At 37.0% G+C, this 16,628-nt stretch overlaps 1 protein-coding gene across 1 annotated transcript in view; it reads right to left on the reverse strand.

Moving 5' to 3' along the window:
* Positions 1–16,318: 16,318 nt before the first annotated feature.
* SERPINI2 (serpin family I member 2) overlaps positions 16,319–16,628 on the reverse strand; it is a 39,879-nt gene continuing 39,569 nt past the window's right edge. Inside the window, exon 8 of the mRNA XM_084990255.1 lies at positions 16,319–16,559. Within this exon, the coding sequence (XP_084846381.1) occupies positions 16,483–16,559 (77 nt within the window). The 3' untranslated portion in view covers positions 16,319–16,482. The remainder of the gene's footprint in view (positions 16,560–16,628) is intronic.

Consider the following 16,628-nt stretch of genomic DNA (forward strand, 5'->3'; position numbering starts at 1 on the left):
ATGTCAGATATACCATTGTCAGTCTACGACAAACATAAAAAGGAATGAGAGACTCTGAAGGACTAGATAACATAGTCAATGAATATGCTTTTACTATGAAAAATAAAGATCTCTAGTCCTTCAGAAAAATATTGTTTTGATTTTTATGAACTTTAAAATTACAGGCCGTAAATTGTGACATATATATTATATTAGCTAAGAAATATTTTCTATATCTAGTGAATTCATTATGTAATATGTATAAATCAATTACATAAAAATTTAAGGAGTGTTAATAATCACTATCTGTTTGTATTTACTGTAAATCTCTTTTTTGTCTCAAGAATTATAATAACACATGAAAGTTTAGTTTTATGTATCTGATATTTGCAACCTTTTAGCAAAATTTGATGACATGAGAGACACCAGAAACAAATTGTTCTTAAATAGGCAGGGTGTTGTCATAGACCAGTGTGGCTTCAATCAAAACCTTGTACAGGAGCAGAGAGTTAAGAGCCATTGTTAAACTGATGAGAATGAGCAAATCTCACATATAAGCAAAGGTAATTTACAGAGAGAATCCAAGTAAAAGCTAAAGCTGCTGAAAGTTTAATTGAACCACTGTTGTTCACTCACTCACTCATGCTCATTCATTCAGTCACTCATTCAATAAGTATTTTGTGAATATTTAGCAACAACAAGTATTTTGCCTATACTACACAGAGGTACTAAGTGCCATTTATAAAGTGCCAGTTACGTGTCTGGAGAACAAGAAACAGGTCAGGTTAGAGAGAATCTCAGGGAGTGAAGTCTTTGGAATTGTTGAAATAACCCCATGAGAAAAGGTAGAGGATACAGAACCCTTGAACTCTGCCGTAGAACAGGCAGATAGAGGATGAGGGCCCTGAGATGGAGACTAAGAAGGAAAGAATGACGTGATGACAGAAAAAGTAAGTCACAAAAAAACAAGGAGAAAGATGGATTCAAGATGAGAATAGTGTCCAAGGGAGCTAAATGCTTCAAGAGAACATTCATTTCATTTGGGGAACATGAGGTGACTGGCTCCCAACACCAATCCTTCCACGAAGAGATAAGATGAAAACCTCATTGCCTTGAATGAGAGATGAAGGTGAAAAAAAAAAAATTTGTATAGGTTTTTCTTTCAGGGAGCTTGACTTTGAAACTGAATTGGACCTCCTGACCTAACATTAGTGATTAAATAAGGCATTCTGGTGAGCTGTCACCAATAATGAAAAAGACTTCCAACTTAAGCAACCAATAAACTCTTCCCAGTTGGAGAGATTATCATAGCCCCCTTTTTGTTATGTTGATTTTCAACCTAAGTGACATCTTCAGAGATATTTAGCCTTTAATGACATGCTTCTATGAGCAGCACTTCTGTGTGAAGCGTATAGAAAAGGCATACATTTACAAAGATTAATGCAATACACACTTAAAGGCAACACATTTCCCAACAAATGGTGGAAAAGTTTAACACATTCTTCTTAGTAATTTATACAGTGGAGAAACTTTCCAGGGAGCTTATTAGATTGAAAGGGTTGTAGGAAAGATAGTCAGTGTTAGGGAAATCTAAATTACAGCCCCATTAATAAGATGTTTTGCTTTAGGATAACCCTCTCTGTGAGAACCACGGATACATCTAGGAAAATGTCTTACATTTCAGATTTCACTGCAAAGGTGAGCTCTCTCAGCTTTTTTTTTTAATAATGATTTTTATTTTTTTCCATTATAGCTGGTTTACAGTGTTCTGTCAATTTTCTACTATACAGCAAGGTGACCCAATTACACATGCATGTATACATTCTTTTTTCTCACATTATTATGCTCCATCATAAGTGACTAGTTATAGTTGCAGCACTTTTCTCTCAGTTTTTCTACTATGATCTCTCAGAATGAAAAAGAAAGGAGTGGAAAGGACACTGAGAAACGGCAAGCAAGATCCAAACCCTAATTGTATTCCTGAAAAGAAGGCAAGGTAAAAAAATTTAAATTTTGTATGTAGGACTTAGCATTTGAAAAATAATAATTTAACTCAAGAGAGCAGTTTTCTCCTTAGTTGTTCCTATCTGCTTGCTGACACAAGAACAGGGAAAACAGGCTACAGCTGGCAAAGCTCCAAGCTCTATCTCTCAGTCCACCACTAGGCTCACCTCCTGCCGACTTGCTCCACTCTCAGGCCTGTGTTTCACAAGTGGCCACTAAGTCAGTGTTCACTCGGTCTGCTGGGGGGCGCCAGATCATCACATAACTAACTACAGAATCCAGCATCAAGCAGCATCAAGCATTTCAAAAACTTCCAATGAATAAGTATAAATATACAACTCACTATATATTTTAAATTTCTCTAAAAAAATCTGAAGGATGGAGTTCCCGTCGTGACGCAGTGGTTAACGAATCCGACTGGGAACCATGAGGTTGCGGGTTCGGTCCCTGCCCTTGCTCAGTGGGTTAACGATCCGGCGTTGCCATGAGCTGTGGTGTAGGTTGCAGACATGGCTGGGATCCCGCATTGCTGTGGCTCTGGCGTAGGCCGGTGGCTACAGCTTCAATTAGACCCCTAGCCTGGGAACCTCCATATGCCGTGGGAGCGGCCCAAGAAATGGCAAAAAGACAAAAAAATTTTAAAAATAAAATAAAATAAAATAAAATCTGAAGGATGATGCCAGAAAGAAAGAGTATGAAATCTTTAAAGTGTAATACATTAATTTTAAGTGATTTGTTCTAATATTAATACTCAAATATTTTTATAGAGAGAAATGCTCGAAGGTAATATCCCTACCCATATGACTTTTTCAATTAGAGAGGCAAATATGCATGCAATATGGTTTGCAAAAACTGAACATATGATTTTTATAACTGTTGATATGCTCGTAGACAGCTCTGGAAAGATCTTGACCTGGTCCCACCATCAGCTCAGTGTCACATCTCCACTGTGCCCCAAGGTGATCCTTCTTAATGCCTTCAACTTTATCTTTGGCCTCATAGTCTCCAAGCTTATTTTAGGAAACTCTAATCTCATCTCCATGTTAACTCACAATAAGGCCAAATAGCCTGCAGAGGGCTTATTCACTCTCTCCCCATTAAAAATTTTCCTGTTCCATGTCCCATACCTTCAAGATTTTTTTTTTTTTTTTTTTTTTTTTTTGGGTCTTTCTACCTTTTCTACGGCCGCTCCCATGGCATATGGAGTTTCCAGGCTAGGGGTCTAATCGGAGCTGTAGCCAGCGGTCTACACCAGAGCCACAGCAACATGGGATCTGAGCCACATCTGCAACCTACACCACAGCTCACAGCAAAGCCGGATCCTCAACCCACCAAGCAAGGCCAGGGACCGAACCCGAAACCTCAGGGTTCCTAGTCACATTCATTAACCACTGAGCCACAATGGGAACTCCTACCTTCAAGATTTTTACTAAGGCAAGCTATTTACTGAATGGACTACACTGAAAATGTTCATGTTCCATATGATTCTGTGATGGATACTGCCACTGGTTTACCAAAATCCATACTCCTTTTCTTCCATAGCGATAGGGTCCAAACTGGGTATGTTGCTATCTGTGTAGAGACTATGTGTTTTCCAGACTCCTTTTCCGCTGTCCCTGGGATGTGACTTAGTTATCATCAAGGGAGTATTAATGGAAGTATTAAGTGCAATTTCTACCTCATTAGTTTAAAAGAAAATTGCCAGACCAAGACATCTTCTCTTTCCCCTTGCCTTTAGCTAGAATTTAGACTTGTCTGCAATTCAGCTTTTATTGTGGAGATGAAGACATCGCCTAGGAACTGACAGATCTCTTAAAATCATTGCATTTGGGACCTACTTTTTTAAAATAGCAGGTAAGCCTTTACCTAATACAGATGTTAAGAGACCAGTGAGTTTCATCTCCCATGTTTGCATTTTTCACACAGGCAGAACAGAGACCTAGTTACTTAATGACAAGGATCACCTCTACAAGTATTCTTCATGCCCTAGCAAGTCAAACATCTCTACTGTTCTCACAGCACTAATGATTGGAAGGAAAGGGCTATATCTTTCTAGCTCTAGCGTTTAGTATAGGTTTTAGTACAATGGTAAGTCCGGAGTAGATGTTTTAGAATATTTGGAATAGTAAGGGCTTACAGCCTCTAAAATCTTCCCGTATTGGCAGCCACCTAATCTACTTACACACAGGGTGAGCCTTGCAAAGGTTAGATTTTATGAGCACTAATATTGCTGTATTGCCAAATATAGTATCAAGCTGGAAAACAGACCACATGGCTAATGCATCCATATTTTGACCTGCCAGGAAATGTAGCAGTTCATCAGAAGATCAGCAGTGCAGTTGTATTGACATTGCTAAATTTATTGAACTCTGAACTGTGCTTTAATATTAGGTCTCATAAAATTACATGAATGATGAGATAGCTATAGGGTTAATTTAAAAATACGGTGGTATTAATTTACCAGATGAAAGATAATAAGAAACCTGAGCCTTTAGCATTCATGTTGTTATTTGGATGCTGTATTAAAGCAATCTTGGGTCTCCCTGGTGCCACATCAAAGGCTGTGTTTGTGTACGTTAAGGCACACCTGGGCAGACACTCATCTCCTTTAAGCATTTTTCTCTAAAGGACACTGCTTGAGAGCATTTCTTAGTCTGCTCTGCACACAGTAATCTTCAGTTGTATATTTGGTTTGCCAAATTTAGGTATGCTTCTATACCACTCCTTGAAAATTATTTTTTTTCTGGACTTGATTATGACAGCAAAATCAATCATGGAAGAATGTACTCAACCTATATATAAGAAATACAAATAATACCTTGATGATAAATTTTGAATACCTCTTCACTATGAAATTAGAGCCAAGTATAGATAGAGAAAATGTCTATCAGGACCCAGAATGCATCCACATTTTAACCCGCCAGGAAATGTGGCAGTTCATCAGAACATCAGCAGTGCAATAATATTGTCACTGCTAACTTTATTGACCTCTGAACTGTGCTGTTCTCTGAGTGTTCCCTTTCTCCTTTACTCTTCTTTGTCAGGCATTTTTTTAGATTCACCCTCTCTTGCATTGGAAGATTGAATGTAAAGGGATGATACGTAGCTCTGGGCCTGGGAGAGATGTAAACCAGCTGCTCTACCTGATCTGACTCCAGTTTAAGCTGTCCCATCATAAACCAGAAGATTTTGTTTTTGTCGCTTCCCTTCCAGCTCAGCCTATGAGAAAAATACTTTAGCATGAGGGTATAAAGTCATATGTTAATAAAGCATTTGCATTTTCCTGGCCTGGAAACTCCTAAGAATCTGGACATACTGACTACTAACCTTTGCAGGTCCTTGGGAAAAGTCAAATGGAAACCCACACACCATATGTCTAAATATTTAAAAGTTATAAATTAAAACAGAAATTTAAAGGAAATATGTCTATTCCCTTACTGCAATAAATAAACCTTCATAATAACTTCAAAGGCCAGATTTGAATTTAGAATCACTGAATTAATTGGGTTCCTGTAACAAAATATGGCAACATAAGGAGAGCCGGCCCCTCATCAACAGAAGGAAGTAATCCACTCTTTTCCAGTCAGTCTCTATCTCATCTGGCAGGAGCCTAGACACATGCCCATCTCAACCTGTAAATTCAGGTTCCAGCTACCACCCTGTAAAGACCAGACCTTTGGCCCTTTCTTGTGTTTCAGATGGTCCCTTCAGCTAAGCAACTATTCCTAGAGAGAACAGACTCTTGGAAGTACCCTACACTAACCTTGGAAGAAGCCTTGGGACTGCCTGAGAAGTGAATTCTAGGATTTCAGGTACCCAGAGCATGGTCTAGAAGATCCAGAAGAGAGAGTTCCAAGTTCTGGATGGACTATTTCTTTCGGTTTTGCACTTTCAGCTCCTTGGTCAGAAGAGGTTTATAACATGGGACCTAAACTCTCTTGCCTGGGTCTAAGTGTGATACTGAACCTAGGGCAGCAATAGGCAGCCAAGAGATGATTTGGAAGTTGGGTTCTGGTCTTGTTTCCTGATATAGCCACCTGATTTCAACATTTGGGAAAATGTCATTTTTGAGTATATCAGTTGTGAGCTTTGTTATACAATGGCATGGAGATCGATCACATCAAACCAAGTCTCTAAAGTCAGTGAAAGACTGGGAAGAAATAATTTCAGGAGGAGCTATGATAAGCATTGGAAATGAGAATTTTAAAAGAATTGTTTATAAAAAGAACTTTCGCTGCAGCATATGTCATATTGCCCTAGTTACTAAATTAATCTAATTAAGATCTGACTTTCTAGTCCCAAGTGTAGAGCTATAGAAGTGATTTTTTCCCCTTTAATTAAGTGTGTACTTACATAAAGACAACTGTAAGACAATACTGATAAGACACAGGCAAACTTGACTATCACTTCCAACTAATTGGATTAACTCTCAGTTGCCCTTCCAATGGCTGTATTCTGCTCTGTAGTCATGCTCTGCAGTCCATTTGACCTGTGGTCATGTAAAGGATTTTATAGATATTCTGTTTCCTTTTCTGGTATAAGAAAAAATGGGGGAATGGGTCACTGTGTCCCTTGAAATAGTTATCCACATTATGCAGACGTCTCAGCAACGTGCCTCGTACACTCCTGACTTCCCAGATTCATGCTGTCACTTCTTCCCCCAATCTGTCAAATAATTTGTTTGTCTTTTTAATCTTTTACCATCTCATGTCAGTGTGGCCTATGGGTATATACACTAGAGGTTTGCAAACATTTGTCTCCATGTATCTTTCCACACTTAAAAATCATTGAGCATACCCAGGAGCTATACATTTTTCATACCAGAGACTAAAACTGAGCAATTTTTAAAATATTTATATAAATTCATTTTAAAATGGCAATAATAAACCTATGACATGTTAATATAAACAGTGCATTCTTATTTTAAAAATGATATGTCTCTAATTTTAAAGCAATCACAGGGAAGAGCAGCAGATCTTTATATATTTCATATCCCTTTTATATCTTAATAAAAGGCAGGTATAGTTTTGTACCTCTCTGAATTCAATCTGCTGCAATTTCATATATTTTGTATGTAGCCTATTATTTTGTATGTAGCCTATGGAAACCCCACTGTACACTCATAAGAGACTGAAGGTGAAATGGGCAAATAACGTCATAATATTATGAAAATAGTTTGAACTCATAGTCTCAGGTACTTTCAAAGTTTCCTATACCATATTTTGAAAAGTACTGCCATACTCTATAAAATCATAATATTAACTAACACTCAAAAATAAAATATTAAAATTTTTAAAAAAATAAATCTTTTTTTGTTGCGGCTTTTAACTATTCTAAAAATTCACATATTGGTGGCATCTTATATCACTGACTTCTGAAGGGGAAATTAGATTCTCATTGTAAATTTGCTAATGCATAAAATACTTTGGAGAAATATAAATTGAACCTTAAAAAGCATATATAATCTATTCAGATAGTGGACTGCTTTGTTAACTTTTCATTATCAGGTAGAAAGAATGAATAAATTAGTTCCTTGCTTTATTAAGTGTCTTAGAAGACTAACACTACTTTTTCCGCCAAACACTCACATGGAATTGGACTATTCTAGCACTTTTCAGTTTGATATTTTTTTTATCCATACTTACTGGTACAGTGAGTATATAAATAAATATACTAGTCAAAATTAAATTGCAGAATTCTACAAGTCTCTCCAAGTCTCTAAAAAACAATATATTCTGTGATTTGGTATATTTGAGAAAGCTCAAACACCCCAACTTCCAAATTATCTTTCTTCAGTTATCTCTAGATAATTTGATCAAATACAATTTCCTCTTTTAACCATCTTTTGAAAATGAACCAGAGTAGAACTTGCTTAATACATATTCTATCTGTTCTTAGATGATTAGTTCCATGACAAATTCAATATTTACAAAGATATCTAAAGTTACCTTCTTGTTCTTTTCTCTCTCTGAGCATGTACAACCCTTCAAGGTGATGTTAAGGGTAAGGAAATTAACTTAAGAAGCAGCCTGCATGGACTGCAGTGAAATATTGCACCAGACATGAAGGAAAAATATATATCCACTGTTTCCCTGTTGAATTCTAGATTTTTTCCAAGATAGAGACAAGATGAGAAAATGTGGATATAAAACTAAATAAGTAACTATTTATGTTGACTTTCACAATCAGCAGGGAAAATGATCAGCAGTTTCTAGTTCTTTTAAGACTTAACCCTTGCATGAGCAAATCATGTTCTTCCTTTTCATGATAGCACTTTTTGTATATAGCTGAATATTCTGTCTTTGGCCTTGAAAACATTAAGCTGATCTGCAAGTAATTTTATGGCTGCTGAAATAAAACTCAACTCTCTTTAAAGGCAGGCAACAAACTCCAGACCACAGCAACATAGTAACAATGCCCAGCATCTTCTCAAAATCACCAAGTATGCAAAGAAGTAGAAAATGTGATCCATCAATTAAAAAAAAATCAACCAGTGGAAAAACAGACCCCAAAATAACAGTGATAATGGACTTAGTTGACAAGGACTTCCAGTGGTAATGGATTTAGCTGACAAGGACTTAAAATAGCTACTATAAATATATTTAAGGATTTAAAGGAAAATCTAAATAAAATTTGGAGGAAAACAGAAGACATTTTAAAAAATAAAACTTCTAAAGCTACAAAATATAATATCTAAAACAAAACTTTTACTAGATGGAATTCAGTGAAGACTAGACCCTATAGAAGAAAAGATTAGTGAACTTAAAGACCTTAAAATGGAATCTATGCAAGCCAATTTATAAAGAAAAACATAATCAAAGCTATAGAGTCCTGTGGTATGAGGTAATACATACATGCAGTTGAAGTCCAGAACAGGTGAGATAGAGAGGGGAAAAAAATACTTGGAAAATTAAAGGCCAAAAATTTCCAAGTCTGATGTTAACTATTAATCCATGCATCCAGTAAGGACAACAATCCCAAGCAGAATAAACATAATGAAGATAACATCACAATACATTGCAATTAAATTACTGAAAAGCAGTTAGAGAACCAGGGCCACATAACCTAAAGGGAACACCTTAATTGTGGATTTCTCAGGGTCAAGAACTATAGAAATTAAATGTCTGTGTTTAACTCACCCAGCTATGGCATTTTGTTGTAGCAACCTGAACTAAGATACCACATCAAAGGGAGAGAGTTACTGAAGGAGATGGAGTCTCTTAAAGCTCTTATAGCTATAAGTCTTATACCAGCCATGGATCTACAACCTCTAGTCTGCTTTTACCTGACAGAAATAAACTTCATAATTTTAAGTCACTCTTTTTTTCAGTTACTGTTATTCACAGTCAAAACAAATTCTACTTTATACAATGATACTTAGATTTGGGGCCCTCTCATGGACTGATGAGACAAACATGTACCTGAATTGGTGACTCCTACAAAGTTTTTTATTTTCTTCAATTCCATAACCCCTCATTGAGCAACTGTCAAACTGCAGCAGAGTCCTAAGTCCTATGGGGAACAAAGATGAATAGTACATCTTTGTTTAGTACAATTAAAAAAACACAACTTCATTATGGTACAATTAAAAAAACACAACTCTTTCTGGGCACCTTGTTATGTGAACAACTCAAAGAACTATTACGAAATGGGGTGGGGGGGAGTGTTGGTAGGAAGAAGTTGAAGTTGAGAGAGGCTAGGATGGCTTTTTTTGGAAAGGAAATATTTGGAGTAAGTCTTAAAGCAAATTGAGATCTTTGACAGATTTTGCAGGAGAGAAAAGCATTTCCAGGCAGTGGAAGTAGCTTTAATAGACACTACCCCAGGTGAGAGATTGGAGAGGTGCTGGATAACCAAGCATAGATGAGTAAAGATTAGTCTAGAAGTCTGGGATCGCATTATAAAGGGCTTTGACTATTGGCTGCAGTCTTGCTTTTATTCTTCATGCAATGAGGAGTCATGGTCTTTGTAATTTATTTACCTTCTTTCATTTGGATTTTAGTGTAATCTTTTCTCATTGGTTTCTTTCTTCATTGAATCTTGTGCTCTTGGTGGCTTCTGTCTAATCTTACTGATTATCCAATCATTTGGAATATAGCAAAAAAAAAAAAAAATCAGACAAGATAAGCAGTGTACCTTATTTCAATGGTTCTCAAAGTATGGCTTCCAGACCAGCAGCATCAGCATCATCTGTCTGGAAACTTGATAGAAATCTAAATACTTGGGATCCAATCCAGACCTATCAGAAATTCTAGAGGCAGGAACCAACAATCTCTGTTTTTTAACAAGCCCTTCAGGTGATTCTGATAAACATCGAAGTGTGAGAACTACTGGTATATTGACTAAGTGACATCTGGAGTCAGAGGTCAAATACCAATTCCACTGCCTATACTCCATGTGTGCCCTTGAGCAAAGTTCCTTAATATTTTGGTTTTGATTTTATCATTTTACAAAGGGTATGACAGAAATGTGAGGATTATATAAGATATTGTATGTACACTGCTAGTGATAGTAAGATCTCTATAAATATAAGCAATTGTTAATTACAAAATAGCAACATAATTGACAGTTTTTCTCCATGTATTTTCATGAATACAAAGAATATGAATAATGTGATATGAACTATAACACACCAGAGAATTAAAATCTAATATGTATATAGAATCCAAAATAGCATCTGTTTTGGCCTCCACAAATGTCTGTTAAGCTCTTCTAAGACCAGATTTTTTTTTCTATTTTCCGTCATTTTCTGTGAAGCACTGAACACATGCTTTTAAATATCATTAGGAAGCCCACATCTTCATCTCATGCAAGTAGGCATAATTTTTATATTAATCAAAAATCTTTTCAGCATTAATCTTTAAAAATATCCTCAACCCCTATCTCCTACCTCCACCACATACACACACACACAAACACACACACACACACGTAGGAGATAAAACTCTGCCTTTTTTAAAAATTATTATTGTGGAAAGAGTCTCAATAAGAGAGCTGTGTGGCAGCCAGAAAAGTACTCCATTAGTGAGCTTTCTGCATTTTACATCCTTTCCTCTCTTTGAGTGAAGATACATTTTTACCACAGAGCTGAGCAATTTCTACGGGAAAATGCACTGAATCATTCCTGAATTTCTTTCACAGAATAAGGCAAATTGAAATAGCACTCCAGAATTTTGTCTTACAAGGTGTTAAGCACCAGGATAAGAAAACATACACTATAAGCTAATACATTGAAAATATATATTAAAAACATAATTGTATTATGTTGGTGAGTACTAGCTACCTAGTTCCTATAGTTTATTTCTTGCTTCTAGTAGAGTCCAGTGTAGGAATCCCTGCTCAAGTGGAGTGGAGTGGAGACTAGAATGATTGTGAGACATGCAATCATTCGGGGACCCAGGCTAATCTTCAAAATGCCATCTGCCAGATGCCTTATAACGCTTCCATTGTCACATTTTTTTCTTTTTCAGTCACACCCATGGCAAATGGAAGTTATCAGGCCTGGGATAAAATCCAGGGCAATGCCGGATCCTTAACCTACTGTGCCAGGCTGGGGATCAAACCTACACTTCTGCAGCAACCTGAGTCACTACAGTTGGATCCTGAGCCACAGTGGAAACTCCTCTTGTCACTCAATGTTGATATACAGCCAACAGAGTGGATAAAAGAAAAAGAAAGGTAAGCCAACTTGCTTCCTAAACACTGTGGCCAGAAGTAATACATAATGTTTCTGATATTCTACCTGGTGAGAACAGGTCAAGCAGTCTACCATGCCTAAGGTCAAGAGAAATGCGAAATGTGGTCCCTTTCTGAATACTCGGTCTGTACGCACACAGTCTCGTTTCCGGGTCATCACTGGCTACAGTTTAACAGATAGTTCCACAGCTTGACAAACTCCCCTGCCTTCAGGCTGCTATGTCTGTGTTTTTCTTGTTGTTGCTGCTGTCAAACTTCAAATTACACCACATATTTTCTATACTTTATAGACACATCCCATTAAAAGTACCAGATTAACACTCATTATTGTTCCTAACAACCTCTTTAATCCCAACGAAAATGTAGCTCTTGCTTACATCAGTCCCATGCCAGTAGGTATCCTGGTTGGCTTTGGCCCAGACAGCAGAGAAGATCTTTGTCACACAGTGACAGGGGAACCCAGGCTCACAGAGGCTCTGTTATCTCCATAGAGCTTCCAGGGTAGCTTTGAGGATTGACATCTAGTTGGTACAGGAGGAGAGAGCTGCTAGAGAGGGACACTTGTTTCTTAAACATTTGGGCTCACAAGTGATACACTCATCTCCACTCAAATTCTAATAATGAGACAAATTACAAGGCTCTGTTTAGACAAATGCAATGATAGGGGAAATTAAGTCTTCAGCTAGACCGCTGCTGACCAGCAACAGCTCTGCACCTCAAACCATTCTCACATGCTCAAAAGTCCTCACTAGGTTGGTTTACAACAGCAAAATAGTTTTATATGTATTCTGTTTTTAAAAATTAAATCTCGAGTTTATGAATAAACAACCGTAAATAAAGATAATGTCATGGACCAAAAACCTAGTGATAGGTGCATCCTGGAATTTTGTTTTGTTCTGTTTAATGGAAAAAAATGCTCCTTACAAAAATGACTCAGAAGACATTGTTCAAATGTGTCTTTGTTGAGAACTCCAAGATTTACAAATATAGGACTTTAAATAGCATTTATCTATCTTTTCACTATACAGGTAAGGATATTGGAGTCCCAGAGAATTGATGTGACAAGCCCAAAGTATTACATTAGACAGTGAATTATGTCTCATCTTTCATTTCTTTTATATTACAACATCGACATGATCACTTGAGGCATCAGAAAGAGAAAAGAACTAGATTTTTGACTTGAATCTCAGGCTTCAAATTTAGAGATAGCACACAGGAGCCAGAAAAAAAAAAAAAAAAAAAAAAAGCAATGTTAGGGTGTGAAAAGTGCTCTTACAAGCAAACATTACAGTAGGCTCACTCTTCCACCCTAGTCATGGAGAGTGAGTCTTGGGATCCACAGCTCAGCCCTCTCGCTCGCCTCCCCAGGGTGTGTCTGAGGCTGTCCTGTGGGAAAGTATCTTATTTCCAGAGGTTCAAAGCACTGGTTTCTAATGAAATATGCCAGAACTCCCATTGTGGCTCAGTGGTAAGGAGCCCAACTAGTATCCATGAGGATGTGGGTTCGATCCCTGACCTTGATCAGTGGGTTAAAGGATCCAGCGTTGCTGTGGCTGTGGTGCAGGCTGGCAGCTACAGCTCCAATTCAACCCCTAGCCTGAGAAATTCCATATGCTGTGGGAGTGGCCCTAAAAAGACCAAAAAAAAAAAAAAAATGTAACAAATAAAAGAAATTGCCAAAAAAAGTTTCTCTGTATCTTTCTAGGTTTCCAGGTCTTTATTAACCAATTTAAGAGAAACCTATAGCCCCCATCCAAAAAAAAAAAAAAGAAAGAAATTGTTTACAGTCTCATACCTTTGACATCCTAGGTCCCACAGCCTAATGTAGCAGATTCATTCCCTCTAAAATGTGCCATGAATTATAACTATATAAAGTCAATAAAACCCAATTTCAAGTCTCCAAAACATATTATTACTACTTTAATAGCCATTTTGCCTCAAGGAGGGGAAAAAATTACATATATATATACATATATAATTAAAATTTTATGAAGGCTATTAATTTGATAATATTTTAATCCCACATAGATTATACACTGTTGTGAATCTTAAAGATTTCATATAGCTTGGCAGAGAAAATTATTTCATACTTATTTTATTTCATAAATAAATATACACATATATATAAATATATTCCAGACACTTCTAACCTTTGTGATATAGAACTACAATAACCACTGAGTTAATTGCAGTGAAGGTGAAGATTAGGTTTTTAACCTTGGAAGTGCTCTGACAACTATGTTTCTAGGATGGGGGAAGGAAAGATTTTCAGCTTGAATCCGCACCAGAAGGCTACTCTCTTGTCTATGAAGAGCTGAAAAATCTCTCCTTTTGTAAGGCAAATAACACTTACCATATGTACAGCATGATATCGATAAGAAAACAGCAGCAATGCAAAATCAGGCTTCATGGTAGGGAAACCAAGTCAGACATTTCGCAGATCTTGTTGAAGAAAAGCAAATAGATTATGAAAACATATACTTAAAGTGTAACCTGGGAGTTCCCGTCGTGGCTCAGTGGTTAACGAATCTGACTAGAACCATGAGGTTGTGGGTTCGATCCCTGGCCTTGCTCAGTGGGTTAAGGATCTGGCGTTGCCGTGAGCTGTGGTGTAGGTCCCAGACGCGGCTCTGATCTCGAGTGGCTGTGGCTGTGGCATAGGCTGGAGGCTACAGCTCCGATTAGACCCCTAGCCTGGGAATCTCCATGTGCTGCAGGAGCGGCCCTAAAAGAGGCAAAGGGACAAAAAAAAAAAAAAGTGAAACCTGGGCAGTCACCTTATTACATTATTCCATTTTATAAAGCCCTTCTTCCTTTCTTATCCTGTTTTATGTGTGCACTGGTTTACTGCTTTTCTGCCACCAGTAAATTGTTAGCTTGGGGAGGGCAGAGACCTTGTGAGTTCTGCTCACTAGTCGATTCTGTGCTCAGAACAGTGTCTGGAACACAGTGGAAGCTCAATAACTATTTGTGGGTAAAAAATGAATGAGTCTCCAAAGCAGATTCACATGAAACACATGGCAGAGGACTATAAGAACTCACAGAATCCAAGGAAGATAGGAACTGAGACAAACCTGAATAAAACTACTGTCATCTCAGCAGTTTATTATGCTCTTCTTCCTAAGTCAAGAAAGCATATTTTTAAACCAGTTCCATGGTGAGGAACAAAATTGTGATAGATCATCAACATATATATTAGCATTTACTGTGTTTTATCTAAGTAAGCTTGAGTTGACAGTGTAGGGAAACTAACATTGATTTCAATTATGCTATGGTTTTAAGGAATCCCATTTAGTTCTAAATTTGTCTTCCTAGTGTATTGAGTATTGCTCTAGGTTTTGCCATAGATGGACACCTAGATTTTGGAGAGAAAACTACTTTAAAGGATTATAGGAAGTTCCCATTGTGGCTTACTATGTTAAGAACCTGACATAGTGTCCATGAGGATGCAGGCTCCATCTCTGGTCTCCTTCAGTGGGTTAAGGATCTGGCGTTGCTGCAAGCTGAGGTGTAGGTCGCAGATGTGGCTTGGATCCAAGGTTGCTATGGCTGTGGTGTAAGCTTGCAGCTGCAGCTCAGATTTGACCCCTAGCCTGGGAACGTTAAAAAAAAAAAAAAAAGAAGAAGAAGAAGAAGAAATGAAAGGCCCTTTTTTTTTTTCAGTAAGAAGGATTATAACAGTGATTATGTTCACAGTTTCCTAGTTCAGTTAATACCAAGTTCAAATTTTGAAATACAAAAGGCCCCTGTATTTTTTGCTGTATGTCCTTGACTAACTTATATAATGTCTTGGAGCTTCAATTTCCTCATCAGGAAGATGAATAATAGTGTCTCATAAGATCTTTAGTGCATTTAACATAATGTCCAAAAAAGTGCTTATTTCAGTGCCTGACACATAATTAGGGCTCAGCAATGGGTAGCCATAATCATTAAACTCTCTGCTGAGAATTACCAAGACAAACAAATGGACACTTTATATCACTAACATGAAGATGGAAAAAGTGTGAAACATGTTTCATCAAGGTATTGGAATGTAGTATTATTTGAGATATTTCAGTCTGATATTCAGAGGCAGGGTTCTGCATTTAATCATTATAGATTACAATCTTGGCTGTAACACTTCCCTTAGCTCAGTGTTATAACATTATGGAGGGTCAACCTCCTGAATCATCATAATTTAGCTTCCACTTTCATGTATAGAAAAGCTTTTAAGAGTTCTCACCATTTCTACTTTATTTTACATGTTTAAAGCATAAATCAAAGGAAAACATATGATAGGTCCCCAAAGGTATTGAAACAAGGCAAACATTAAACATAACACATGGAGCACCCAGTTAAGATTAGCTAAATACTCAAAGATCATCTACTATCAAAGATACTGGATCTCTGCATCTCAAGTATCCAGAGAGGCACACAGCACCCAACTTTCTTCCAATCTTACTTCCCCATGGTCTGGATAATGCTGCTATGCCTGCAAGTCAGACAGTCCAGTCTCTTAGTCACAGAGACTCTGATATCTAAGATAGGAATTTAATATCTAAGATATCTTAGGTGCATTGTTCTACATATTAACAATAATATTTTATGTAAGTACACTGCTTGTGATTCATAGAGACTTTATAAAAATACAGAAAAAACATTGAATGCATAATCTCTTTATTAATAATTTCATTTACTCATTAACACAGATTTAATACAGGCACAATTTAAAACAGAAAAGGATATATAGAAGACATGTGGTGATATTTTGCCCATCAGCTATTTTCTAGGAATCACCTTGTGTTTCAAGGCTGTGCTTTTCATTCACAATGAATCTAGATCTCTTCCCTTCATCTTTTGGGTGTCAGGATTTGTCACCCTTCCCATAAACAGTATTGATTCTAGGAAAAGAAAAAAAAAACTTTAGGAATTTCTGGAGGAAAAAAATGACAATAATTAATTTTTTAAAT

This window comes from Sus scrofa, chromosome 13 (assembly GCF_054392235.1).
Source record: "Sus scrofa isolate SSC_HxYL_T2T_F1_AM1 chromosome 13, Sscrofa_HxYL_maternal_Yorkshire_Landrace_v2.0, whole genome shotgun sequence".
Classification (NCBI taxonomy): domain Eukaryota; kingdom Metazoa; phylum Chordata; class Mammalia; order Artiodactyla; family Suidae; genus Sus; species Sus scrofa.